The sequence below is a fragment of the Dipteris shenzhenensis genome, chromosome 26 (genome assembly GCF_047967505.1).
Source record: "Dipteris shenzhenensis isolate YYH24624 ecotype China chromosome 26, Dip_SZ_1.0, whole genome shotgun sequence".
Lineage (NCBI taxonomy): Eukaryota > Viridiplantae > Streptophyta > Polypodiopsida > Gleicheniales > Dipteridaceae > Dipteris > Dipteris shenzhenensis.
The window spans coordinates 6,638,763-6,666,119 of record NC_141621.1 but is presented as its reverse complement, the minus strand read 5'-3'; the positions used below and the strand labels follow the sequence as shown (position 1 = coordinate 6,666,119).

The following is a 27,357-nucleotide window of genomic DNA, read 5'->3' as shown; positions in this document are numbered from 1 at the left end:
TTTATCTCCATGCAGACTGACATATTATCTTTCAGCATTGGCTTTCCATTTCATGTGGCCTAAAATCCAGTTTTTTTTTTGCTAACACAAGGCATCACATGATGGCCATTAGATGAAATATCTTTAACTATGACTAGAAGGATACCCTCTGTGTTCCCTTGTTCTGTAGTTGATAATGCAAACTGCACTATTAGTTTGATTTTATGCATCCATTGACTAGAAGGATACCCTCTATGTTCCCTTGTTATGCAGTTGATAATGCAAACTGCACTGTTAGTTTGATTTTATGCATCCAGGAGCAACTCTACGGGTGAAGTTTTATTTTTATGCAGTCAGGTGGGTTGATGGAATATCGTAACCTTTGATGGCTTGATTGGTGTTCTTGTGTGCTTTTGGTTCATTTAATAAATGACTGAAACCAAATACTCTGCAATTTTTATTGTAAAGTTGATACTAGGGTGAAATTGAAGCCTTTGACATTGGATGCAGCTGCAAGGTTCACTGGTTTTAGCCATGAAACTTTTGAAAGGCTTATAGGGTTCTGTGCTTCATATTGCATGCCTATCTTAAGTGGATCTGCGAACACGAATTATCATGATACTCTGTGGGATGTGGAGGCAGATATTCAAAGAGAACTTGAAGGCTTGGATGCCATGGAAGACAGTAGTGTATCAGGTATATGTGTGGTGCTTTTCTGCCTTATTAAGCTATATTGTGTTTCTATGATTGAGCACGACTTAGCCTGAAGTTTGACAAGCTTCTGTTTTGAATGATTAGTTATGTGACCTGGTTTATCTCAATGATAAGGTATCTGGGAATTTTATTAAGCTACTACTTTTTGTTAGGAAATGGAGTCAATTTGAGTGACTTTTAGTGTGTTCTAGAGTAGTACTATACTACTTTATATCCTACAGTGCCACGTGTCACTATGGGACTTATCCCATATACATTTGACACTTAGAGTGTGTGTGCCTATCCTATAAAGGCATTGTACTTTCTCATGTCAAATCAATCAAGCCTCAAGCCTTTCTTGATCATGTAAGTACTGTGCTTGGTTGTACATTTCTTTCTAGCATTATTTCATTTCCATTATGTTTGCCTAGTCTTGCTTTTCTACTTTCCTTTCCATTCCATGTCTTGCATCTTCATTTGGTATCAGAGCTAGGCTATCTTCCAAGAGGTTGAGGTAAGAGATTGAGGACATGAAGCCCCTCCCTCATTCGCCTTGGAGGGATGCCTTCTCCAATCCCATCTTGAGCTCAACCTCTCTTACCTTGAGCCTCACCATTGGAGAGCTTTGGTAGTCACTTCAGCCCGTCACTTCAGCTAAGAGATTGTCACTTCAGCCCGTGCTTCAGTTCATGGAAATCAGCTCGCCATTCAGTTCGTGGGATTCGGCTCGCCACTCAGCTCTTCAAGAGCTCGACACTGAGCTCTTCAGTTCGCCACTCAGCTCGCCATTCTCCTCGCCATTCAGCCCGCTATTCTCCCACATATCTACACGCAGCCTACAGTTCTGTCCGCTATCTGATCTGCCCACCATTATTCTCTGCCCGCTACTCTTCTGCCCGCCATTATTCTCTGCCCGCTACTGTTCTTCCCGCCATCTACAGCTGCTCCCCCTCTACTCCATTGTGCCCGCTATCTCCTCTTCTACAGCTCCATTGTGCCTGCCATTTGCTCTTCCTCTTCTACAGCTTCATTCCGTCCATCACTCTCACTATCCCGCTATCTCTCCTAGTTGTCAGCTTCATGGTCTTCTCATGAAGGAGAATAGAAAGTGATAGATCATTGATGGCGCTCGCCATGTCTAGGTACATCCATCCTCCACTATAGTCTCTGTGATGAGGCCCATTGATTAAGGAGTGCTATCGTCATTCGGTGGTCTATCTCCCCATGTCGAACAGAAAAGATATGTCTATGGTCCTCATGCGAGTGTCCACAATAGGGTTAGACAGTGAGATACCTTGTGTGCATGGATGTATCAGCAGAGTAGCAGATTGCCCCAAGTATTAGAGAGTGTGTGGCACAAGATTCTTATTGGAGCTCGGCAAAATTCTCCTAGGAGGCAGGGCCTTGGTGGCCAACCAAGTCGTGCTTGCCATGTCCTGGTGCATAGCCTGTTGCTGGTGCTTTCACAAGAGATGTATGGGTCAGCTCAAGTGCTTGGTGCGCAACTTCTTATGGGCGGGATCGGGCGGCACACAGAAAATCAGGGCCAAGGTGGTGTGGTAGATGATGATTCTATTGCATGCCAAGGGAGACTTTGGCATCATACCCAAAGATGCGGAGTAGAGCCCTTCTGGGCAAGTTGGTGGTATGCGGTCTCACCCCAAGCTCTAAGACTTGGAAGCTCTTGCTTCAATGAGGGCTTCTCAGGAACACCCTCATACAGGTGGATAGTGGCAGTAGGTCCATAGATGGTTTTTTCCAAAGGCCCCTCTCACAGGGAAGGTCTCCCCCTTGATGAGGAGCCTTTTGAGAGTCTAGAAGTGCCTTTCTGGGGGACTTATGCGGGCCATACCCAATGCCATGAGGAGATTGAGCAGCAATCGATCATTTGACAAAAGTGTCTTTTAGCATTCAGTTCCTTCAGGAGTCATGGGCTATTTACCACTGCTGTAGATTCTACAGCATGGATATGGGAGGCCTCTCTGTTACGCTCAAGTTGAGGCAACACGACCTCGGAAGGGTCAGTCGACATTTTCCTTTATAAAGGATCAATGTTTGTATTATATTTACTGGACTTCATGTAAATGGTCAAAGGGGTTAATGTCAAGGTCCTTGATGAGGGTGACAAGGCACTGACTAGATGGGTCTAAGGCTAGGGGTCTTAAATGCATTAAGTGTGGAAATGTGCCTAGGGGCAAGTGAATAAATTGATATCCCAAGAGAGGGATAGTAAAGATGCATTTAAGAGATACCTTAGAATGAAGACATGTGGCATACTAGATCCATCTAGGTAATTGGGGCTTGGTGGAATATGCAAGCAGGAGCTTTCACGTAAGATCATATTTTTCTGAGAGTTTGCTACCACGGAGAATTGGCTGGGAGGATAATAAGAGTGCCTGCCCCGTGATTGATCGTTGAATTGGGAAAATGAAATAGGTTATACGTTAGTGATCGTAATATCTGGTATCAGAGCGTCAGGTCACGAAGGTGCAGGAAGACTTTGCGAGTGAACTCTCTGTGTATGAACGTGTGAATGTTCTCCAACTTCCGAGTTCAAGCAATTTCGAACGCTCATGGAAAACGGGTATGCAAATGTTGGTTGTCTATAATAGAGGCTATCGAGATCACATCTTGGCAAAACTTCCGAAAATTGAGTGCCGCCGAGTCCCGATTAAAAACTTTAAAGTTCATCCTTAAGGTTGTTTGGAAGCATGTGCGGGAGAACTGCATGTATACAAAGAACTTGAATCGTGATTCTTGGGGCTGATTCCCGAGGCACCGTTGTAAGGCCAGATAGGATTTATGGTGGCTCACGGAGTCTCGAACAGGGTCGGCGCAATTGATTTCTCGTTGTTTGGATTGAGTGGCGCATGTGAAGGGTCATGGATTGTTGTCTTCAAGGCTCCTAGGCATCGCAGAAGCTGGGTGTTATAAAAAAGCGATCCTTCAGCTGTTGCATGGGAGGTGCACTTTACGAGATGAATCAAGCGCTCTATTGGGTTGGCGTCGGGCTTGAAGGGCGGTATTTTGGTTAATGCCAAAAGTTGCAGCCACAACGTTGTATGGTGTGAGAGGGTGTTGGAACTGTGGATACGATAGTACTGTTGATTTTGCTAGTTGTGGGCTCGGTAGTCAGCAGAGCTACGTACATTGCTGTTTTGCTAGTTGTGGGCTCGATAGTCAGTAGAGCTACATACATTGCTGTGAACCGCTATTGCTAGTAGTCAGTAGAGCTACATACATTGATGTTTTGCTAGTTGTGGGCTCGGTAGTCAGTAGAGCTACTTACATTGATGTGAACCGCTCTTGGGGAAGCTTGCTTACATTTAGTCGTTTAATAAAGATTAACGACTATGCTCACAAAGGCCGGCCTAGTCAGCAGGAGCCAAATCGACGTCACATAATTAAAATAGAGAAGAGGTTGGTCTCGTGGGTCTGCTCATATGCATGAATTCGTTCAAGGAGTTTGACTGAGAGATGGAGTGGCTTACAGCTGTAAAGGGGGTGACCCAAACTCTCAGCCTGAATGATCTGGTGAGGAACGGATGGCTTGTCACAAATCATCCGTGATAAGATGAGAACTTGTAGCTGCTCCTCACGGGCCCACTCTGTATCCGACAAGTTTGGCCCCCAACAAGGGCTGCCGTACATCCCCGCTAGGTGAACCAAGGAGTTAAAAAGCAACCCCTTGGTGCATGGATCCTGAAAGTGCAAGCGGAAGCACTGCCTCTCTAGTCTAGCCAATGAAGCATACCCTTTGCTCAAGCGTGCCTACATCGCGGGTCTCATAGTGAAGCTGGGTCCAGAGAAGCTAACCCCAAGATAAGTGTATGATGAAACTATCTCAACAGGTGACCCCTCAAATGTGAACTGCTCCTGACGCATGATGGCTCGAGATGTATTAAAGATCATGACCTTGGTTTTACCCAGGTTGACCTTCAAATCATGAGACTCACAAAAGGACTGAAGTGCGTCTAGGTGTCTCTGGAGCCCCTCTGCTGAGAAAGACAAGAGAGCCACGTCATCTGCGTAGAGCAATATCTGGATCAACATGCCCGCAAGAGAGCAACCTACACCCCCCTGTGTCTGCATCACTGTCTCAAGCTCGTTAATGTAGAGGCCAAACAAGGTAGGCGACAAAGGACACCCTTGTTGGATCCCGATGGTGCTCATGATCTCGTCTGTCCACCCGGATCCTGCCCGAACTCTGCCAGAAACTCTCTCGTAAAGTGCCATGACATCCCAAATGATCTCCTGGTCATAACCCAAGTCCTGTAAGCGCCGTATGAGGCGGCCTCTCGGGACCATGTCAAATGCCTTGCGGAAATCCACAAAGCAACAATAAACCCTCTGCTTCCGTGACCTCGCCTCCTCGATGATACATCTGAGCGTGAGAATGTGGTCCATGGTTCCATGATCACGCCGGAATCGAGCCTGTCCTGCTGCTATAAGTCCTCGACACTCTGCAAGCCTGCTAACCTTGGAGTCAAGTACTGATGCATAAATCTTGGACATGACATGTCCAATCATAATGGTCCTATAGTTCTTCGGGCTTATGGGATCCCTTGCCTTGTGGATGGGTGAGATAGTGTTAATGGTCCAAGTGTGTGGAAACCCCAAACAAACAGCTTCATTAAAAGTGTTGAGCAATTGTCGAGAAGCAAATCGAACAAGATACATGAACCGATCCTCCCCTTGCTAGAGAAGAATACCCACCAGAGTGTGCTCACCAAATCCAGGATTGATATAGAAAGTCTTTGACCAATCAGGATTGTGTAGAATGGGTTCTGAAGCCAGAGCATTCTTGATTTGTGCAAACCCATGATCACAATCCTCATCCCAAGAGAATCAACCCCATCTTTTAATAGCATAGTCATGGGTCATGTCAAAGCAGCATATTGATCAATGAAGCAGTGATAGTATCCTGCTAGATTAACAAATGAGCGTACCTAATGTTTGGTTGTTGGTGGGGAGAGCTTGAGGATGGCTTCTACCTTCTCGGGGTTAGGCTTGATGCCCTCGGATGAGACAATATGTCCTAATAACCTCCCTTGAGTGGCTCCAATGGTGCATTTCTTAGGGTTGAGACTGCCATTCGCATCAAGCTTTGCTAAGATCGGGGCTAGGAGGTTAATCCCATACGCAATGAACTCAATGCATAACCCCTCATGATCCTTCGCTCGGCCATTATGAAGTTTCATTACGGCATCCTTTACCCCTCCTCTAGTAAAGATTGATGGTCCTTTGGCTAGCACTGATGTTACCCAAAATGGAGAGATGGCCAAGTTGGTTGATCAAATAGTAGAGGAGTTCTCTGATTGTTATAGGGATGAGTTACCTCCAGAGCAGAATGTTCAGCATAAGATTGAACTAATCCTGGGGGCAAAACCTGTAAATAGACCTCCCTATAGGTTAAGTTTTACCGAAGAAGCGGAGGTACGAAGACAACTGGAAGAATACCTCAAGCTGGGGCAGATTCAAACCAGTTTCTCACCTTTTGCTTCACCAATGATATTGAAGAAAAAGAAAGATATACTTTTCGCCTCTATATAGATTACAGAGCACTGAATAATATCACTGCTAAGCATAGGTATCCGATGGCTCGGATCGATGATTTGCTAGATGCGTTACATGGGGCCATAATTTTTAGTAAGATAGATCTTAAATATGGCTACCATTAGATCCATATTAGAGCCGAGGATGTACATAAAACCGCTTTTAGAAGCAGGTTTGGACATTATGAGTTTTTGGTAATGCCGTTTGGACTTACCAATGCTCCAACTACATTCGTCATGCTTATGAACGATTTACTCCGCCCATATATCGGGAAGTTTGTAGTACATTTTATTGAGGACATTCTTGTGTTCAGCAAAAATATTGTTGGGCATCATGAACACATAAGAATAGTGTTCAATACTTTGAGGAAAGCCAGTCTTTATGTAAATAAAAAGAAAATTGTACTGTGTATGGTGAGACTTGAATATTTAGGATTCATTATTACTCTTGAGGGGGTAGAAATGGATCCAAAGAAAGTGGCTGCGATACTGACTTTGCCTATCCCTCAGAGTTTGACCGCTTTGCGATCATTCTTGGGATTTGTCCAATTTTATTGAAGGCATATCAAAGGATATTCCGAAATAGTGTCGCCATTGACTGATCGGTTAGATAGTACCTTTTATATTGGGAGCCCTCGATCGGCGCACTGGGGAGGAGTAGTGGTGTCTGTACTTCCGTGGGAGAGCAGCTAGCCCAGGGAGTTTTCGGTCATGGCACGTTGATTCCAGGTCGTGCCCTTTGGGTAGGCCTGGAATTGGAGGGCTCCAGAGTTGGAATCCTCAACATTTATGTTCCCACAGATCTCCGTTGTAGAGCCACCTTCTGGAGGACACTTACAGGGATTCTCCCAGACATGGATTCCTGGATTGTTGGAGGTGACTTCAACAATCTGGAGACCTTGGAGGACCAGCAGGGCAGAGGACCGGAGTTTACAGGTATGTCTCAGGCAGAGCAGTCCGCTTGGGACTCTTTTATCTTTGCGACAGGAGGAAGGGACTGTTGGCGAGACCCGTCCTTCCGGCGTCGGCACGGGAGCTTGGACTTCTCGTGGGGCTTCCGCAGGGAAGGAGGCAGACTCTTGGAGAGGCTGGATAGATTTTATGTTAGTGATTGGGCCATCAGCAGAGGCGGTCAGGCCGGTATAGTTCCAGGGACGACACTCTCCGACCATGCGCCTGTGCTCTTATCATTAGATTCGGCAGCTCAGGCCCTTCCCCCCCGCTCATGCCGGATTCCCGACTCCATTTTCTCGAGGGAGGACGTGCGCAGCAGTATTTGCAGTCTTTGGGATAGAGACTGGGACGAGTGCGCGGATCTGGTTGATTCGGTGGCGCAGGCTTTGCAGGAGTCCAGCCAAATCTGCCAGCTCGCAGCCCTACAGGTTCGACAAGAGTGGTGGGGTAGAGAGAGAGCTCTTCGGAGGGACCTCGCCTCCATTCAGCGGCTCCAGCAGGCATCCCCGGGGGCTCGGAGGAGCTTCGGATCCAGGCCCTTCAAGCCAGAGCCCTTCTTGAGGAGACACCGAAAAATACTACCACACAACCTTAGTGTTTAAGAAAGATTCGGTTCATCATTCTACTAAAGCCAACCCTCCCTCCCTGCGCAAAAGCCAACAGCTCCCTCCCTGTGAAGCCTCTCCCTCCCTGCGCAAGCCTCTGTTGGAAGGGAAGGGGGTTTAAGGAAAGTCTTAAACTTCTCTCCCCCCCCCGTGTGAATAGACTTACAGCAAGTGTCCTTAAAGTGCAGGAAACAGAAAAAACAGAAAACAGAGTTAAAAAGGGGCAGTTTTGAGGGCAAAAAGAGGCAGTTTTGACAGCAGAGAATTCAGCAGCTCCACCATGGCCCTTAGAGGCAGTTTTGAGCAGAGAATTCAGCACTTCCAGGAGTAAGGAGATGCCACAAACAAGGAGCTCCACCATGGCCCTCCAAGGAGCAAAAGTAGAGAAAGATAAAAGCATAGGCAGCAGTACAAGAGCCGAAGAGGCAAGTTCTTCTTTACCCTTAACATCTCCTTCCCCACCACCTCCAACGACCTCCCTTGCCTCCACCCCAACCCTTTCCTACCCATCTACTTTACTCAATCCTCCTGTGGCTCCGACCCCATCTCCTTTACTTCCATCTCCCCCATCACTTCCGGTTACCTCCCTTGCCTCAATCCCAACCCTTTCCTACCCACCTCCTCTACTCAATCCTCCTCCTCTCCCTCCTTCAGTTTCACCTCCTCCTCTTGCTCCCGTTCATTCCTCCCTAGCCCTTTCCCTTGCTTATTCCTCCCCTCTCCTAGTCCCTACCCATCCTCTTCCTTCCTCTTCCTCCCCTCCCCTAGTCCCTACCCATCCTCTTCCTTCCTCTTCCTCCCCTTCCCTATTCCCTACCCAGCCTCCTCCCTCCTCTTCTTCCCCTCCCCTAGTCCCTACCCAGCTTCTTCCCACCTCTCCCCACCGACCCTCCCTTTCAGCCCCTTCCTCCCCTAGTGTAGGCTCTTCTTCGGTCCCTGACTCCCTACTTCCTTCTACCGGATCTCTCTCTTCAGGACCTCCATTTTCTGCACCCCTCCTTTACTCACCTTCTTACCCTCTTACCCCCTCATCCTTGTACCCCCTCTCCCCTTCACCCTCCACAGCGGAAGCAGTCCTGGCAGATAATCTGCGATTGAGAGATTTAGTTATGCAGTGCATGGAGACTTGCAGACTTCAGGGCGCTGCGATTCAGTCTCTCACAGCACAGATACACACACTGTATCGACAGTTGAGAGTCATAGATCTGATCAGGACTCCCATATTCGCCAGCTTCATACCAGAGATATTGATCGGGATATCCAGTTACGGACACATGCTGAGCGCATAGTGCAGCTGGAGACACACATTCAGGAGCATGTTGTGGCATGCGATGATCGCCTCCAGCAGCTGCATGTAGCTCCTCCAGCTAGTGCAGCAGTTGAGGAGAGGTTGGCCACACTGCAGACAGAGGTACAGAAGACCTCAGAGTGGGTGGACGTTGTGCGTAGAGCCCCACAGGCCCAGCAGACCACAATCTCTGAGACTATTGCCGAGAGTCAGCGGCGAGCTCAGAAGGCCCTCAACATCCGCATCCGCGGAGTTGAGCGATCAGATACGAGATCAGCCATGGATCAGGCGACAGATTTCATATCTGGGACACTCGGAGTTCAGGATCATGGCATAGTAGCTGCATATCGAGTGGGCCGGGATCCAGCACGGCACCAGCCACTTATCATTAGATTCAGAGATGCTGAGGCCCGTCTCGCAGTATTACGAAGGAGATCCAGATTGAGGGACCATCCACAGATTCACATGGATGAGGACCTTATAGCTCTTCAGTGGGAGGAGCATAGACGTCTCATTGCACAGAGGGATGTTGCCCGTCATGAGGGCAAGTGGGCCGTGATCAGAGGCCGTGATCAGAGAGGGCAGACTTTTGATAGGAGCTATGCGATCTAGACCGGCTGGAGCCCACAGTTGACGACACGAGGCCTATGGGACACGTAGTCTGCCAGATAGCTTGAGTTTCGCAGTTTGAAACTGTAATGGTTCCCTCACAGCTCAGCCTGGCAACTTACGAGAGGCCTTTTTTGATCAGGACATCGTCTTCTTTACAGAGACCCATGAGAGCCCAGAGAGAGGCTTGCCGCAGGTGACAGGGTATGCCTGGGAGTCTGTCTTTTGACAGCAGACTAGACGATTAGGAGGAGTCAGAGGATCTGGCGGTGTGGCAGTTCTTTATAGAGAGCATCTCAGATCGATACTCACAGTCATGAGCAGAGACCATCGGGCCAGATATCTTTGGGTACGGATCAGGAGACCCCCCCTGAGAGACTTGTTTATTGCAGTATGCTACTTTCCCCCGAGACAGTCTCGTTATGCCTCAGATGGACCAGGACAGTCACCTTTTGAGGATTTGTCAGCCGATGTATTGGAGTACTCACGCCGCGGAGAGGTCATCCTTTTAGGAGACTTCAACGCGAGGACATCAGACAGACAGGCAGAGATTTTGGACTTTGCTGAGGATCCAGTCTTAGTTCCAGCTGCCCCAGATGAGAGTTTTCCACGCTTATCTTCAGATAGAGGGGTAGAGGTGACAGATCAGGGACATCGCCTATTGGAGCTTCTCTCATCGCACGGCATGGTCATTTATAATGGACTTCGACAGTGGCCGCATTCATCCACAGCCACATGTTTTCCCTTCGCGGGTGGTGGTACGAGCGTCATTGATTACGTCTTGGGTCCCCCGACTTTAATCCCTTTTGTACATAACCTCACAGTCGACCCTTTTATGCCTTCAGCCGATCATGCACGTCTGCACTTTATTCTTACCCAGATTCCTTATGCCCCCCCTTCTAGACATCATGAGCGTCAGCCATACTATGAGGTTCATTTTGACCACCAGTTTGATGATATTTATAGCCAGCACCTGAGTGGTCTTCTCCGTCCGCACCTTCTCGATGCCCTACCCTCCACACAGGATCGGTGGGACCTTGTACATACCTCCATCATCTCAGCAGCCCACAAGTCCTTCCCCGTCACTTGCCACACATCCAGTCCTCCACCAGTCGGTCTTGTGCCTTGTAATGGATGGTATGATGAGGAGTGTAAAGAACTCCGCAGGAAGCTTCGCCTTGAGACACAGGAGAAGTCTCCCCTCCTCATTGAGACCAAGAAGAGTTACAAGCGTTTGGTGCGACGCAAAAAGTGCCAATTTCTAGCCCGGAATGAGGAGGAGCTGAGAAGTTTACTTTTCAGCTGTGATTCCAAGGAATTCTGGAAGAAATTCCTTCGCTTGAAATCTCAAACTCCTCTTACAGACCCGCAGGTTTGGCTTGCCTATACTTCCACTTTATATGATATTCCAGACCAGCCACAGATCGACTTATCCCATGTGCCTAGACCCACCTCCTCTGCCTTATTCTCATCCAATAGTGTCCGAGCAGCAGTGTCCGAGCAGCAGCTCATCGTTTGAAGACTGGGAGAGCTAAGGACCATGATGGATTGCAAGCGGAGTATGTAATCCATGGGATTGATGCCTTAGCTACAGTCCTCTCCCGTCTTTTTAACGAGTCCATTTGTACAGGTCTTCCACCTAGTTGGCTAGAAAATACCATAGTACCCATACACAAGTCGGGGGATCCTTTGGAGGCGTCGAACTACAGGACCATTATGATTAGCCATGTCATGGCCAAGATTTATGCGACCATTCTAGAAGGACATATAAATGACCATGCCGAGGCGACAGGCATGAGAGCTAGAGGGCAGGCAGGATTTCGTGCAGAGCACTCGACTCTAGATCATATCTTCACACTCAGGGCTTTGATTGAGGAGGCGAAGTCACGTAAGCAACGGCTCTATTGTTGCTTCGTGGACTTCAGAAAGGCATTTGACACTGTGCCGCGTTTCAGACTCTTCCAGCGACTTCGTGACTTGGGATTCAATGGGGAGATTCAATGGGCGATCATGGCCTTGTATGAGAGAGTCACAGGTAGAGTCAGGACACGGGCGGGGCTGTCGGCGGAAGTACGCAGTACGATAGGGGTGAAGCAGGGGTGTCCTTTGTCTCCGACACTCTTTGGTCTCTATATCGATGAGTTAGAGATGTACATACAGACGATGGGTGGTACAGGTTCTTTACTGGCAGGATCCACGATACCGATTCTCCTCTATGCAGATGACGTGGTTCTTATTTCTTCCTCCCAGCAGGGTTTACAGGCACATCTCCATGCACTCCACAGCTTTTGTCAGGACAGAGGGTTGTCTGTAAACCTTGGGAAGACCAAAGTCATGGTCTTCAACACGTCATACCAGGTTTATAGGAGAGGCGAGTTCTCTTTCACATTTGATGGGCAGGAGGTGGAGCTAGTTAGGGAGTATACATATTTGGGTGCCACATTTAGAGGTCCAGTCTTCACCATGACGCATGCAGCACGAGATAGGATCAGTAGAGGGTATGCCGCCTTGGCTCTTCTCGAGAGGCAGTGTGCACAGTCACATTTTCAGCATCCCGACACGAAGTCCTTACTTTTCGATACGCTGGTGAGACCTGCAGTCATGTATGCTAGCCCCTTTTGGGCAGGAGATCTCAGGGTTGCAGATTGGAGACGAGTAGAGAGGTTACAGATCATCATGTTCTCCAGATTGATCAAAGCGAAGCCCACGGTACCGCATCAGATTACGTTCGCAGAGTTCGGAGCTACACCCCTAGCGCTAGATGCAGCATTTCAGTCAGTTACGTACTTGCATAGGATCAGGGCGCTCGGAGACTCAGCAGCAGGCAGAGCACGATTACCGTGGCTAGCACTGACATCCTCGCAGATGTTAGCGGAGAGAGGTCATACTTTTTGTTGGTACCACACACTCTCCACATGGCTCACCTCGCTGGGCTTGGATATGGATAGGCTGCCACCATTTCGATACAGCATAGATGCCCCTCGCCTCCCTCTCACTCGACATGAGCTCAGCCAGGTTATCAGGGCAGATTTGTTGCAGCTACACACGTTTCGCACTTGGGTTCATCCCACGGAGCTTCCTACGAAGATGGCCACATATCGTGACCATTTTCTCAGGATTTCAGAGGATGGCTTCATCATATCCCCAGGATATATCGGCGTTCATATGTCGCACTCACTCAGGATATCTTCCCACAGATTAGACGTTGAGGCCGGCAGGATGCGTCGTACAGCTACCGGACATAGACCCAGGCGAGAGACTAGGATATGCCCTTGTTGCACTATGGGGGAGGTGGAGACTGAGGAGCACTTTGTTTGCAGATGCCCTTTATATTATGAGATCCGTGGCAGATTTCACTATTTATTTGGGCACGGATTTGGACCTCTCTCTCGGATTATGGAGTATGAGGATCAGTATTGCTTAGCGTTGTTCATCAGGGAGATCACCAGATATAGAGAGAGATTCCTCAGAGAGCACCGTCGCATCCCTGCCAGAGACCTGGTTATTCATGAGGAGCAGGACGAGGCGCAGGACCATGAGCACAGAGATAGCCCATCTTGCCAGAGAGCACCGATGGTTCCACCCCGAGGATGTACATATGACATGATCCGGCAGCACCGCAGGATGATCTTACACAGAGGCCGTACCCGTCGCTTTATTTCTAGACGACGGAGGATGATGGCAGATTTTCGGAGGAGATTGCTCCATGGAGACTTGGCACCGCCAGCAGCCCATTTGACACTTGCCCAGATCTTCACACTCATGGCAGGAGGCATGGTCGATGGCCATGACTTCCATCATTTCTTTGGATCACAGACCCCTTAGGGAAGACGATGTTCCTCATATTTCATATTTTACATTTTGTATCTAGGCAATTTTGGTACTCTATTTCATTTCATTTTGTATCTAGGATTTTTGTAGCCATTTTTGGCATCTTAGCGGTATTACGATGAGGCCACCTAGTTGGCGCATCGTTGATGATGTATTTTCCTTTCGGATGATTTTGTGTCCCATAGGCCATGTATGGCCTTCCGTGGACCTTTAATAAAATTTCTTTCTTTCTTTCTCTCTCTCTCTCTCTCTCTCTCTCTCTCTCTCTCTCTCTCTCTCTCTCTCTCTCTCTCTCTCTCTCTCTCTCTCTCTCTCTCATCGCACATTGGCAGCGCTCGCCATCTCCCGCTTTTCAATGTTGCCAGTTTCCCGTAATTAAACATGGCCGACACCGTCGAGCATGTTACAGAAGCAGCAACAGCAGCAACATCAATGGCCGCCACGACCGATATGCTGCACTATAGTAGAAGAGGACTTGCATCTTCTTCAAAGGACAGCGCAGTGCCTGCACTTGCCACACTCCCAGTCGCAGGTACACCGGTTTCAGCTCCACTATCTCATCTTCCGCCCAGCGCAGTGCCCGCACTTGCCGCACTCCCAGTCGCAGGTACACCGGTTTCAGCTCCATTATCTCATCTTCCGCCCATAGCTACTTTGTACCCGCAGTTTTTTTCACCCCTCCCCTCTCAGGTTCCTTCTTCTCCTACCCCTTCTCCACCCTTTTTGCTCCCCCTCTCACAGCCCTCTGTCACCTCTTCCCCCCCTTTGTTGCCTATTTTACCCACTTTGCCAGAGGCTCCCTCCTCCTCATCCTCTCTACAAACTTTACCCATCCCCTCCTCTCCATCCCCGGTACCCGCTTTCTCTCCCCCTTTCCGGCCTTCTCCTTCATCCCCGCTACCCACCTTACCGGTTTCCCCCCTTTCTCCCTTTCTTTCTCCTTCCATGCCTTGTGCTGTTTGTCCTTGCCGCCACATCCTACCAGAGCTTCAGCACTTTGAGACCCACCTCCGATCTGCCCTTCAGATGCTTCACAGGAAGGACGAGACCATTGCTCTACTAACAGCTCAGGTTGCATCTCTTGCTGATCGAGTGACATAGCAGGATTGGGAGATCTTGTCTATTAGGACAGATCTTCAGGTCTTACAGGCGACTCATAGGACTCTTGCTGGAGAGATTCATGGACACACAGAGCGAGGGCAGCAGATCGAGACTCGCGTTCAGCACATAGACACATCTCCCACTACAGCAGTAGCAGCGGTTGAGGAGCGTTTGACCTCCCTTCAGACAGAGGTCCAGAGAGCCACAGAGTGGGTGGATGTCGTCCGCCGTCAGCCATCACAGCCTCAGAGATCGATTGTATCAGCTACATTGGCCGAGTCACAGCAGAGGGCCACAAAGGCCCTCAACATTCGCATTCGTGGTATCTTGCCCTCGGCGACAGAGTCCACGATGACACAGGCTGTGACCTTTGTCTCTCAGACACTGGGAGTACAGGATCATGGCATAGTAGGATCATATAGAGTCGGGAGGGATCGAACTAGAGAGTAGCCCCTCATTATCAGATTCAGAGATGCCCAGGCACGTCTAGCTGCCCTCAGGAGGAGAGGGACACTCAGAGACCACCCACAGATTTCCATGGACGAGGATCTGACTCAGATACAGGTTGAGGAGCGCAAGGCGCTCATGCCTCAGAGAGATGCAGCCCGAGCTCAGGGCAAGTGGGCAGTGATCAGGGATGGCAGACTCATCACAGGCACTTTGAGGCGTGCTTCCACAGTGCTTAGAGATGACAGACCAACAGATATAGCCCCATCTCCACCTCCTGCTACGACCGCTTGATAGGACAGGGCCCATGGGACACACCACCCGTCAGATAGTCTACGCATCGTTATATGGAACTGCAATGGTTCTTTTACAGCACAGCCAGGCAATCTACGGGGGGCATTCTTTGGGAGAGATATCATCTTTTTCACGGAGACACACGAGAGTCCAGAGAGACCTTTGCCACGAGTGACAGGGTATACATGGAGATCTGCCTTCAGGCAGCACACTCGAACATTTGGAGTGAGAGGATCTGGAGGAGTGGCCATTTTGTACAGAGAGCATCTCGATCGGATCATCACAGTGGAGAGAGCGGATTCACATGCCCGATTCTTGTGGGTACGCATCTGCCGCAGAGCCCCTCAGCGAGATCTTTTTATTGCAGTTTGCTACTTCCCCCCGGCGCAGTCAATCTATTCTTCCACTGGACCAGGCCAGTCCATATTTGAGGATCTCTCAGCGGACATTGCAGATTTTTCACATCGCGGAGAAGTCATCCTTTTAGGAGACTTCAACGCGAGGACCTCAGACAAACAGGCCCTCACTTATGACTTCATGGAGGATCCGGTCATACTCCCAGCATTTCACGATGATAGCCTCTGTCGGACTTCATCAGACTGCACAGTACAGCCCACAGATCAGGGACGTCAGTTACTGGAGCTCCTCACCTCGCACAGTATGGTCATTTATAACGGCTTGTCCAGGTGGCCACAGTCTTCCATGCCTACATTCTCTTCTGCTTCTGGGCGTGGTACTAGCGTGATCGACTACATCATAGGTCCCCTGACTCTAGTCCCTTCCATCCATAGCCTTACTGTTAGCCCCTTCATGCCCTCTGCCGACCATGCACTCATCCACTTTACTTTGACTAATGTCTCCCATGACCCACCCCCCCCTCGTTATCATGACCGCCAACCCTATTACGAGGTTCATTTCGACCACCAGTTCGATGATGTATATAGCCAGAACCTTAGCCGCCTACTCCGTCCTCATCTATTAGATGCTCTACCATCCACGCAGGACCGGTGGGAACTTGTACATACTTCACTCGTTTCTGCCGCTCACATGTCATTCCCTGCCACATGTCATTCGTCTAGTCCCCCACCGGTTGGTCTTGTTCCTTGCAACGGTTGGTATGACGAGGAGTGTAAGGAACTCTGCAGGAAACTTCACCTTGAGACCAAGGAGAAGTCTCCCCTCCTTGCCGAAACCAAGAGAGACTACAAGTGGTTGGTTAGGCGCAAGAAACACCAATTTCTAGCCCGGAATGAGGAGCTGAGAAGCTTGCTTTTCAGCTGTGACTCCAAGGAATTCTGGAGAAAATTCCTCCGCTCGAAGTCTCAGAGCCCCCTCACAGATCCACGTGTCTGGTCTACATACACTTCAGCTCTATACGATGTTCCAGATCAGCCAGCCATCGATTTATCCCATTCCCCTAGGCCAGCTTCATCTAGTCTCTTCACACCAGAGAGTGTCCGTGCAGCAGTCCACCGATTGAAGAACGGGAGAGCTAAGGATCATGATGGATTGCAAGCGGAGTATGTAATCCATGGGATTGATGCCTTAGATTTTGTTCTTTCCCGTCTCTTCAATGAGTCTGTTTGTACAGGCCTACCACAGTCCTGGTTAGGCAATACCATAGTACCTATCCACAAGTCGGGGGACCCTATGGAGCCGTCGAATCACAGGACCATCATGATTGGCCACGTTATGGCCAAGATCTATGCATCAGTTTTGGAAAGCTGTATAAATGACCATGCTAAGATGACAGGACTCAGAGCCAGAGGGCAGGCTGGATTTTGCAGGGATCATTCGACACTTGACCACATCCTCACACTCAGGGCACTGGTAGAGGAGGCAAAGTCACGAAGGCAACGGCTTTATTGTTGCTTCGTGGACTTCAGGAAGGCATTTGACACAGTTCTGCGATTCAGATTGTTTCAGAGGATTCGCTAGATGGGCTTCAGTGGAGAGATACAGTGGGCTATCATGGCTTTGTATGAGAGGGTCATTGGTCGGGTTCGGACACGTGAGGGGCTCTCAGAGGAGGTATGCAGCACGATTGGGGTGAAGCAGGGTTGCCCGCTCTCTCCTACTCTCTTTGGATTATATATTGATGAGCTAGAGATGTTTATACAGATGACAGGCGGTGTGGGCTCTACTCTCTCAGGATCCTCCATTCCTATCCTCCTGTATGCGGACGATGTGGTTCTCATTTCCTCTACTGCTTAGGGCCTCCAGGCACATATTGAGGCACTCCACAGGTTTTGTCAGGACAGGGGGTTGACCGTAAACCTTGGCAAGACCAAGGTTATGGTTTTCAACACCTCTGATCGTATTTACAGCACGGATGAGTTTTGCTTCACATATGACGGACAGCCCATTGAGCTTGTTAGAGAGTACACTTATTTGGGGGCAGTTTTCAGGGGACCGGTTTTCACCATGACATATGCAGCATGAGATAGGATTAGTAAAGGGTATGCTTCGTTGGCTCATCTTGAGCGTCAGTGTTTTCAGTCCCACTTTCAGCATCCCGATACGAAATCCTTGCTTTTTGATACATTGGTGAGACCAGCTGCGATGTATGCAGCTCCTTTCTGGGCAGCAGGAGACCTCGGCGCTGCAGATTGGAGACAAGTAGAGAGGTTACAGATCATCATGTTCTCTCAGCTCATTAGGGCCAAGGCTACAGTTCCGCACGAGATCATGCTAGCAGAGTTTGGAGCTACTCCCCTTGCATTGGATGCAACGTTTCAGTCGGTCATGTATTTGCATAGGGTTAGGGAGTTTGGAGACTCAGCAGCAGGCAGAGCTCGGTTGCCATGGTTAGCACTTGCATCTTCTATGGAGTTGGCACGATCTGGGGCCCGATACTGCTGGTACTTCAGACTCACTAGGTGGCTCACATCTCTTGGACTAGACATGGATAGACTGCCTCCCTTCCGATACAGCATAGATGCCCCTCATCTCGAGTTGACTCGCCACGAGCTTAGCCAGGTCACGAGAGCAGACTTGCTGCAGCTTCATACGTATCGCACTTGGATTTATCCCACGCAGCTTCCGACGAAGATGGCCACATATCGTGACCACTTCCTTCGGATCTCAGAGGATGGATTTGTCATTCCACCAGGCTATACAGGTATCCACATGTCCCACTCACTGAGGATTGCCCTTGGCCAGCTTAGAGTCTCTTCGCATCAGCTCGAGATAGAGGCTGGTAGGATGCGACGCATGGAGGATGGACGGCGACCAGGCCGAGAGACTAGGATCTGCCCTTGTTGCACCATGGGAGAGGTGGAGTCAGAGGAGCACTTCATTTGCAGATGCCCACTATATTATGAGCTCAGAGGTAGATTCCACTGTCTCTTCACGGATGGCTTTGGACCTCTCTCACGAGTGATGGACTACGAGGATCAGCATTGCCTAGCTCTTTATGTCAGGGAGGCCACTATGCTTCGACGAGACTACCTCAGAGACCATCAACAAAGACCGGAGCATGATAGAGCCCAGCCTGATAGAGCTCAGGCACACGCTATACCAGAGGACAGAGACCAAGAGGAGCACGAGGAGGTCAGAGCTCACACAGGACACATGCCTCCACCCTGTGGATGTACATATGAGATGGTTTGTAGACGCCGCAGGATCTTGTTACATAGGGGACGTACTCGTTGCTTCATCTCCAGACGATCCAGGATGATGGCAGCTTTTCGGAGGAGACTTACTCATGGAGATCTCGCCCCACCAGCCGCTCACCTCACCTTTGCTCAGATTTGTACTCTCATAGCAGGAGGCAGAGTCGATGGACAGGATTTCCAGTATTATTTTGGTTCTCAGACTCCGTGACACCTGGACTTGTATCTTTGCATTGGCATATTGTACTCATCCCCCCATTTTGCACCCAGGGGCGGTTTCCTTGCATCTAGTTTACTTAGTATTTAGGCTCAGATTTGACATTATGTACTTTCACTTGCACAATGCATTGTATTGCGTAGCACTTAGATGATATTCAACGATACCTCTTCTTTGTGGCACGTTGATTTTGTGCTATCTTGTATGCAGAGTTCTTGATGTCCCATGGGCCCATTTTGGCCTTTAGTGGACAATAATACACTTTCTTTCTTTCTTTCTTTCTAGCTGCCATTACACATACCATTCCCTCTCTTCGGTGCTCTTCGTACAAGAGCATGAGGACATATCCCTTGAGTGTGGCCCTCACGCTCATGAAAGTGGACCTGTCCATGGCTGTCTGGAATTTTACTACCATCAGCCTCGTGGGGGTGTGTCGGCCTCCCCACCCTCCACATTGCCTCGAAAGTGAGGTTGATGGTGATCAGTGCTTTCACGTCCGTCATCGAGGTGTCACCCACTGCTAGGCCTCTTACCAAGACCCTTGGAGATCCATGGGACTGGCGATCACTATTGACTAGTAGTGATCCTTACATCCCGTGAAAGAAATTATTACAAACTGGCTATGTAGTGTGTACTTGATGGGCTAGCTTGTGTGCTAGTCCTAGTACCTTATTGCGGTGTTCCAAGACCTCTTTTAAGTAGCTTCCTAGCTTTTGGTTTGGCTTCTCTGAAAGATTTGTTAGATTGTCTTTGCTGTCCCCATAGCCTTCTCTGATATGTGCATAGGATCCACATCTTATGAGTACATGCTGCTCATTTCCTAGCTCCCCTGTGGGGCAGATTTTGCAGATTCTTTCTTCTCTAGGGATCCTAGGTCTTGCCCACCTGCCCCTCTCCACCTTTAGATCATTTGAGCAGGTTCTAATTTTGCAGGTCTGGATTCCTTTCAAACATTAATATGTCTTTCTTGAGGTATGTTTGCATCTGTAGCTGACCATTGGGCTAATTTCCTGTTCCTAGAACTGCATTTTTGTCCCCGGGTTTTGCCATAATTTCTGTAACATTTTCTGCATCACTCTCTCTCTCCGCCCCCCCTCTCCGGCCCCCCTCCCGTAGCCTCTCCGCCCCCCCTCCTGTAGCCTCTCCGCTCCCCCCCTCCCATAGCCTCTCCAGCCCCCCTCTTGTAGCCTCGCTGCTAGCCCCCTCCCCACCTCCCTTCTGTCCGTACCTGCTCCCACTCCCGCTCCCGTCCGTACCTGTTCCTGCTCTCGCTCCCGCTCCTGTCCGTACCTGTACTTGCTCCCGTCTTGCTCACATCCGTACTTGCTCCCGTCCGTACCCGCACCCGCTCCCGTCCGTACCTGTACATGCGTACCTCTTGCTCCCGTTCCGCTTCTGCTCCCTGCTCCCCTAGCTGGTTGTAGCAAGCTCTTGAATTAGGAACCCCTAGCTGGGCTGAACCCCCAGCCCACCAACTAGAGGGTTAGCTCAGCCAGGGGGTAAGAGGAGATATGGCCAGCAAAGCATGGCCCAGCCTACCTTCCTCCTCTTCAAAAACCCCTTCCACTCCAGCAGCCTCCAGTAACAAAGCCAGATACTCTACAGTGGCAGCCAGGACACCTTCCCCGTATGCACATATATATGAACGAGGTGGTCTTTTTGACCGACCAATTCTTGGATATCATGAACAAATTTACTTCCTACAAGATCAAGTGAGAGAGCTGAGGATGCAGCTAACGGATGCCATAGCTAGAATTCAAGTCTTGGAAGGACCTAGTAAGAAGGAAGTCATTGACGAGGTTATAAAGTCATGCAATGCTTCCCCCCCTACCCCCCAACTAGTCTGTGCAGTCAAGAATCTAGTTCATACTGAATGCAGACAGCCAAGCAAGACGTGACTATGGAGTTTGATGCAAAGGTCAACAAAGCTGATATTCAGGAAGAGATTAAAGAACATGCAGCTAGAAAGGATAATGCTTTGAAAATCAGAATTGGGGGGCTTCCAGATGGATGGTATAAAGAAGATGAATCTTTTAGTGATACCTTAGCACATGTCCAAACAGCCATGCCTACTGTTGACTAGACGGCAGATGCCGATGACAATCCTGACAACCCAAATGATGACATATCGGTCAACGTAATGGCCATGCTATCATTACGCTCAACTCACGAGACATACGTATAAAAGTTCTGCGACAATCTCACAAGCTGAAAGGGATGAAGATATGGATAGCCGAGGAACTCACCAAGGCTCAACTGAAGGATAAGGCAAAGGAATTAGCAAAGGTTCGGGCTGCCAGGAAGGATGGTAAATGGGCAGTCTACCGGGACGGGATATCACTGATTAGAGAGTTTAAATCAAAACCAAAAGACTCTCAGTCTTAAACTCATGTAAGGCCAACTATATATATGTGTGTATGTTTTATCTAGGCTACAATATAGGTACTCTCTAAATAAATGGAGCTGCTTTTGCACTCCTTGGGAGCTGCCCTGCACCGGGGACGAGCATTTTCCGAGCGAAATCTTCCGAGCGTCCGAGCGAAGGAAAAAAAAAGCTTCCAACTATGCAAAAATATGACAAAAATGGATCAGAAGAAAACATAGTTTCACTTAGAAATATGAAAAGTATTATAGGAATGCCTATTTTATACACGAATATTTATGTGAATCTTTGGGAATGGTGAGAACATAATGGGATGGCTTTTGAAGAAACCCACATGTAGAGTAGACCAAGTTTATGACCTACAATGGACAGTATGGTCATACAGACAAAGCATTGCAGTTCATGAGGCAGTTTGATGCTGCATTCGGTACAGAAAAGTTTTCAGAATCCTCCAAGTTAAGAATGGTCAATTTGCACTTGACAGCGACAGCTAGTGCATGGTGGAGTGCATAGACCACAGATGGGTCAGCCCCAAAGAAGTGGAAGGACTTCAAGAAAGCCTTCTACTAGCAGTTTATGCCTAAACAGTTTAGAGATCATGTTCTTGAAGATTGGGACAGTTTGCATATGGATGTAGGAGATACAATGGATGTGTACAACCAAAAGTTTTGGGATGCTTATATGTAGGTTGCACCTTTCAAAAAGATCTCCAAAGGAACCCAAATGAGAAAGTACAGAGCAGGTCTCAGTCCAAGAAGAGGGGCATGGTGGGTTGGGAGGGGGGCATGGGGCATGGGGCATGGGGGGGGGCATGGGGGTTGGGGGGTGGGGGGGGGGGGGGGAGGGCATGGGGGGTGGGGTGGGGGGGGTACGCGACATGCGCGCAAGGGGGGGGGGGGGGCATGGGGTGTGGGGGGGGGGGGGGCGGGGGGGCATGGGGAGTGGGAGGGAGGGGGGGGGCATGGGGAGTGGGAGGGGGGGGGGGGGGGGGCATGGGGGGTGGGGGTGGGGAGGGTACGCGACATGCGCGCAAGGGAGGGGGGGGCATGGTGGGTTGGGGGGGGGGGACATGGGGGGTGGGGTGGGGGGGGGGGGCATGGGGGGTGGGGTGGGGGGGGGGGTACGCGACATGCGCGCAAGGGGGGGGGGGGGGGGGCATGGGGAGTGGGAGGGGGGGGGGGGGGGCATGGGGGGTGGGGGGGTGGGGGGGGGGGTACGCGACATGCGCGCAAGGGGGGGGGGGCATGGGGAGTGGGAGGGGGGGGGGGGGCATGGGGGGCCCTTATGATCCTTCTTACAACTTTTTACTTAATAGAGGGTGACATTGAAAAACCTCTCTCACCCTATCTTCATGAAGCAAGCCATCAAGGTAGTTTCGCCAGCGAAACCCCTTTGAACAAGGTCTTTCAAGGTAGTTTCGCTGGCTGGCGAAACTACCTTGGACAGCACTTTTAAAAGTGACATAACTTTCACATCCAATGTCCAAATATAGTCATTCAGCCACTCAAACTGATCGGAAAACCCCATTTGAGCACATCTATGGGGTTATATTTTGGAAAACCTTGCATATATAGTATTAAATATTACATGTATTTTATGAGAGTGATATATAAGTCCAAGTTAATACTTATTTACAGTAATTTAAACTTCTGTAGAAACATGTCCATAAATATATTGTTATTAATACTATAAAAACACTTGAAAGATATTGCCATATGATATAAATGTGTTTAATAAGTAATTATTTATGTATAATATTATTATGTTGAGAGTGATTATGAGGGACGTTTCTTAAATGAATTATTTTTTAATACTTTTTTAAGGTAATAACAAGGGTACAAAGGGATGTCTATGAATAAGAAGATTTATGTTATGTAAAAATGAATATCGACTAGTTTGTATATTTTTATGATAAAGGGATCTAGTTCTAATGAAAATAAAAGTGTAAAAACCATGTTTCCTAAAGAAATACTATTTTTAAAATCTCTTGAAAAACACGCTCGTATAAACTTGCTCATAGGTTTTTGCTCGTAAAATTGACGCACCCCCCTGCGCCCTCCCTAAGCTGATGTACTAGATGGCTTTCATGTTGTCCCATAGACCTCTTGGTCTCCCGTGGACGTTAACATAGACTTTCTTTCTTTCTTTCTTTCTTTCTCCCTAATTTCACATGCATCTTTTGGTATCAGCAGCTGTTATAACCCATGATTCCACCCATTTCATTCCTTCTCTGTGCCATCGTGTGTGTGTGTGTGTGTGTGTGTGTGTGTGAGAGAGAGAGAGAGAGAGAGAAGGAGAGAGAAGAAAAGAAAGAAAGAAAATTTATCAAAGTCTTCGGAAGACCGATGGGTCTATGAGACTATGAAAAAACCTGATACAAAATGCAAACATGAATATAATTGTAATTATATAAATATAATAGGTCAGCTTGAGGGTTGATGATCTTCCCTCTTGATACTTGCAGGGGATACAAAACTGGAAGTTGTGGAAGAGGAGGAAAAAAGCAATACAGAATATGAAGATTTCCAAGCACTTGAGATCCTTATGGAAAGATTGATTATGCAAAATGAGAAGCTACTCCATTTTGAATGCTCTTTGTTCCCATCAATAAGCTTTGGTAATCAATATATGACTTCTGGATCTATTGCAGAAGCAGGTCTATCCGGACCAGTTATTCAGGAAAGTGAGTTTGGGGATCGCAGTAATTCAGTCAGTTCTCCGAAGTTTTTTGAGGAAAATTTCAGGTGTGCGGACCATGGCTGCTCCAAAAATGAGAAGTGCTTGTGTAATGAGAGGTACAAGTGCTTCATGGGAGCTGTACAAAAGACAACTTGTTTGGATCAATCAATGCTGACACATAGGAATTTGAAAGGGGTCCAATGCCCTCTGATAAAAATTGACAATGAAGATGGGAAGACTATCACGTGCCACTACATGCCATCGAACCCTGAAGTGTGTTCGTCTTTGGATGTGGAGTCTAAACTAGGCTGCAGAGAATTTAGTAGTTCGCCAAGTTTGGAATCATCAGGGAACCCAAAATCAAATAGAAATTATAGTGTTTCTACTATGGAGATAGGGACTCTGAGTCTTGTTCCAGAACCACTGATTTTGGGTGCAGATAGTTTCACAGATCTGAGCCATCAGGAAGGGATCGTTTGTATGGTAGAAAAGCATGTACATAAAGAGGTAAACATTTTCCATGACGTAACCAGTCTGTTGAGTACTTAATTCTAAGAAATCTTTTTTGTGTATAGAAATACTGCTGAATGCTGTTTAAAGATAAGGAAAAGTTTGATTTTTGGGCAAGCAATTATAGATCCTCTTGAAATTCTACAGTGGGATTCACCCTAGGAAAGCCACTCTTTTTGTGAAATCATGAGGGCTCTAGAGTTTTGTATGAAGGATGTAACCTAGATGTTATAAAGTATGATCTCTTTTATCAAGGAAAGTCCAAAAGGCCAAAAGCCTTTTCTTTGCTGCACAAGTCTCAACTTTTGGGGCTAAAAAAACCTAATCAAGTATAAGACTGAACAGTGTGAAATGACCTATTATGAGGTTTCACAGCTTTTCTCCCAGAAAAGGCGAGAGCAACTAAGGTAGGAGTGCCACTTTTGCGGCAAATGCTCAGCTCAAGATAACATCGTCTTATGTCTAGGGCCCAAGAAAGCCTCTCTTAGGTCCAAAGGTGCCAAGTAATCGCCGCGTTTAAGGTCCTAAGGAAGCCTCTTCCTGGTTGTCAGCTGCCAAATAATCATCTTGGGTTCTAGATCGGCTGGTGTGATCAAATTTGCTGATGTAAATGCTCGAGACCTTTGAGCAGATGTAACTCGGCCCTTCATAGTCTTAGAGCTGTGTGCCTTCAAGATGTGCCATCTAGCCAAGTTGTGACCATCTTCATAATAGTACTGGTAACCTTAAGCTCAGAACCATGAGAAGAACCTTGCACACCTTGTTTCTTGACTATTTGGAACCTAGGAGGCTGCTCAACATACACCTCTCTTCCAAGTTCCCATTTAGGAATGCTAACTTCACATCCCGGAAGTACCAGCCAGTTAACATGTGCATCTATTGCAACAAGCATCATTCTAACAGTTCTTGCAATAGCTGACTTAATGTCCCTGAAGTACCAGCCATTTCTCATGTGCAGCTATTGCAAGAAACATTCTAATGGTCATCATTTTTTATTGGCGCAAAATTTCTGTTAATGAAATTCTTCCACTCGAGCATAACCTTTGGCTACAGGTCTAATGGTTCTTGTAATAGCTGACTTACGTCCTTGAAGTTCCAGCCATTTCTGATGTGCAACCATTGCAGAAACCATTTCAGCATTGCCTTTTAAATTGCAAACAGTCCAGGGTTGTTTGAAAGGGAATCATGGGACTGGTGGGTAGCTTTGTTTCCTCTCTTTTTTTCATCACTTGGTGTTCATGTCTTGGCTCTCTTTGATTGGACCTCAGATGGGCTCTGGGTTCGACGCCATTTGGTTGAGGTATGCTCTTTGGATGAGGTTCCATTCTCTCACTACAGTCATGCACATGCCTCGGTGGACAATTGTTGGGACATCATAGCAAGCATGTCAACCTAGCATATCTAGATTTTTGTCTAAGAAGAGATACGGTCTTCCAGAGGTAATACCAATGGTGTAAGGTGCAAGGAGTGCATAATACTTGTGATTGTGTGGGTGTTGATGCGATACTACTAGTGGCTTCGTTGTAAGTTATGGTGCAATGGGTTGCACGGTGATGGTGCAACTAGGGAACAGTTACGGAGTAGACTGTGGTGCCAGTGATGGTACAAGTGTGGGATGGAACAAAAGGAAGAGACACAAGGAAATAAAAATGCTCATGCTTCTAAGAACTATAACAACGATACGCATGCTAGAGCGAAATAGAACAAGAATAGGGCTTGCCATAGTGTTACTGCACCAACCAAAGTACACAGCACCACATCTTGGATGGTAGAGAGGTCACTCACAAAGAATCCCCAATACAATAGGCGAACTTGTAGCTCAAGCCTCTTTTCTCTCACACTCTTCTCAATCTCCCTACGAGTGCTCTTTCTTCCTATCTACACCTCCCCTCCTTTGGATCAATTGACAATGTTTCTATTCGGAGTCATGATTCTCCTTCCCTTCCATGGTAGATGTACCTACCCTTTGAACTCTTATTTCTGATCCATCATCTCTTGGCTCGCTCCTTGATGTCTCCTCACTATGCCATTGTGCCACGAGACTTGACCATCTTATGTGATGCTTTGGCTTATGCACTGCACCGACTCCTTGGCAGTGTCATAAATCCTGCATGTGGAGGATAGCATCCTTGTGCATATTCTTTGGTATCTTGGTCTTCGTCCTCTTTGGTATCGAACAATTGGGACCCGTCAAGCGTTTGGCCAAATGCTCTTGCTACATGGTGGGCTGGTGACCCCTATAGCCACATGACCGCCCCCAGCCATGATGGTATGAGCCTCCTTAGGAATGGATTGAGGTTCTTGTAAGAATACGCATTGCCTCAAAATGTGTTCCTTTTTCAACTTGTACAATTCCCCTGCAATCGATTTGAAGGGGGCGACTTGAATGATGTGTTTCCTCTTCTCTATTGGGGTTAGCCCTTGAGGAAACTCACATGTGGTAGTCAAAATGAACTACATTAGCATACCATGGTGGAAAGCAATCCACATAAAACAAGGATTCATCCATTGGAGAGATGACTTCAAAAAGGCCAGCATCTAGCAAACCATCCTCAAGTCCAGTGGCTGTTCCCCTGAAGATATCTGTGAAACGAGTGG

General features: G+C 48.1%; 1 protein-coding gene across 1 annotated transcript in view; it reads left to right on the top strand.

The window, feature by feature from the left end:
- Positions 1 to 507: 507 nt before the first annotated feature.
- The window catches only part of LOC147884590 (uncharacterized), a 125,546-nt gene continuing 98,696 nt past the window's right edge, over positions 508 to 27,357 (top strand). The window contains exons 1-2 of the mRNA XM_087397095.1: positions 508 to 675; positions 24,035 to 24,756. Of these exons, the coding sequence (XP_087253221.1) occupies positions 558 to 675; positions 24,035 to 24,756 (840 nt within the window). The 5' untranslated portion in view covers positions 508 to 557. The remainder of the gene's footprint in view (positions 676 to 24,034; positions 24,757 to 27,357) is intronic.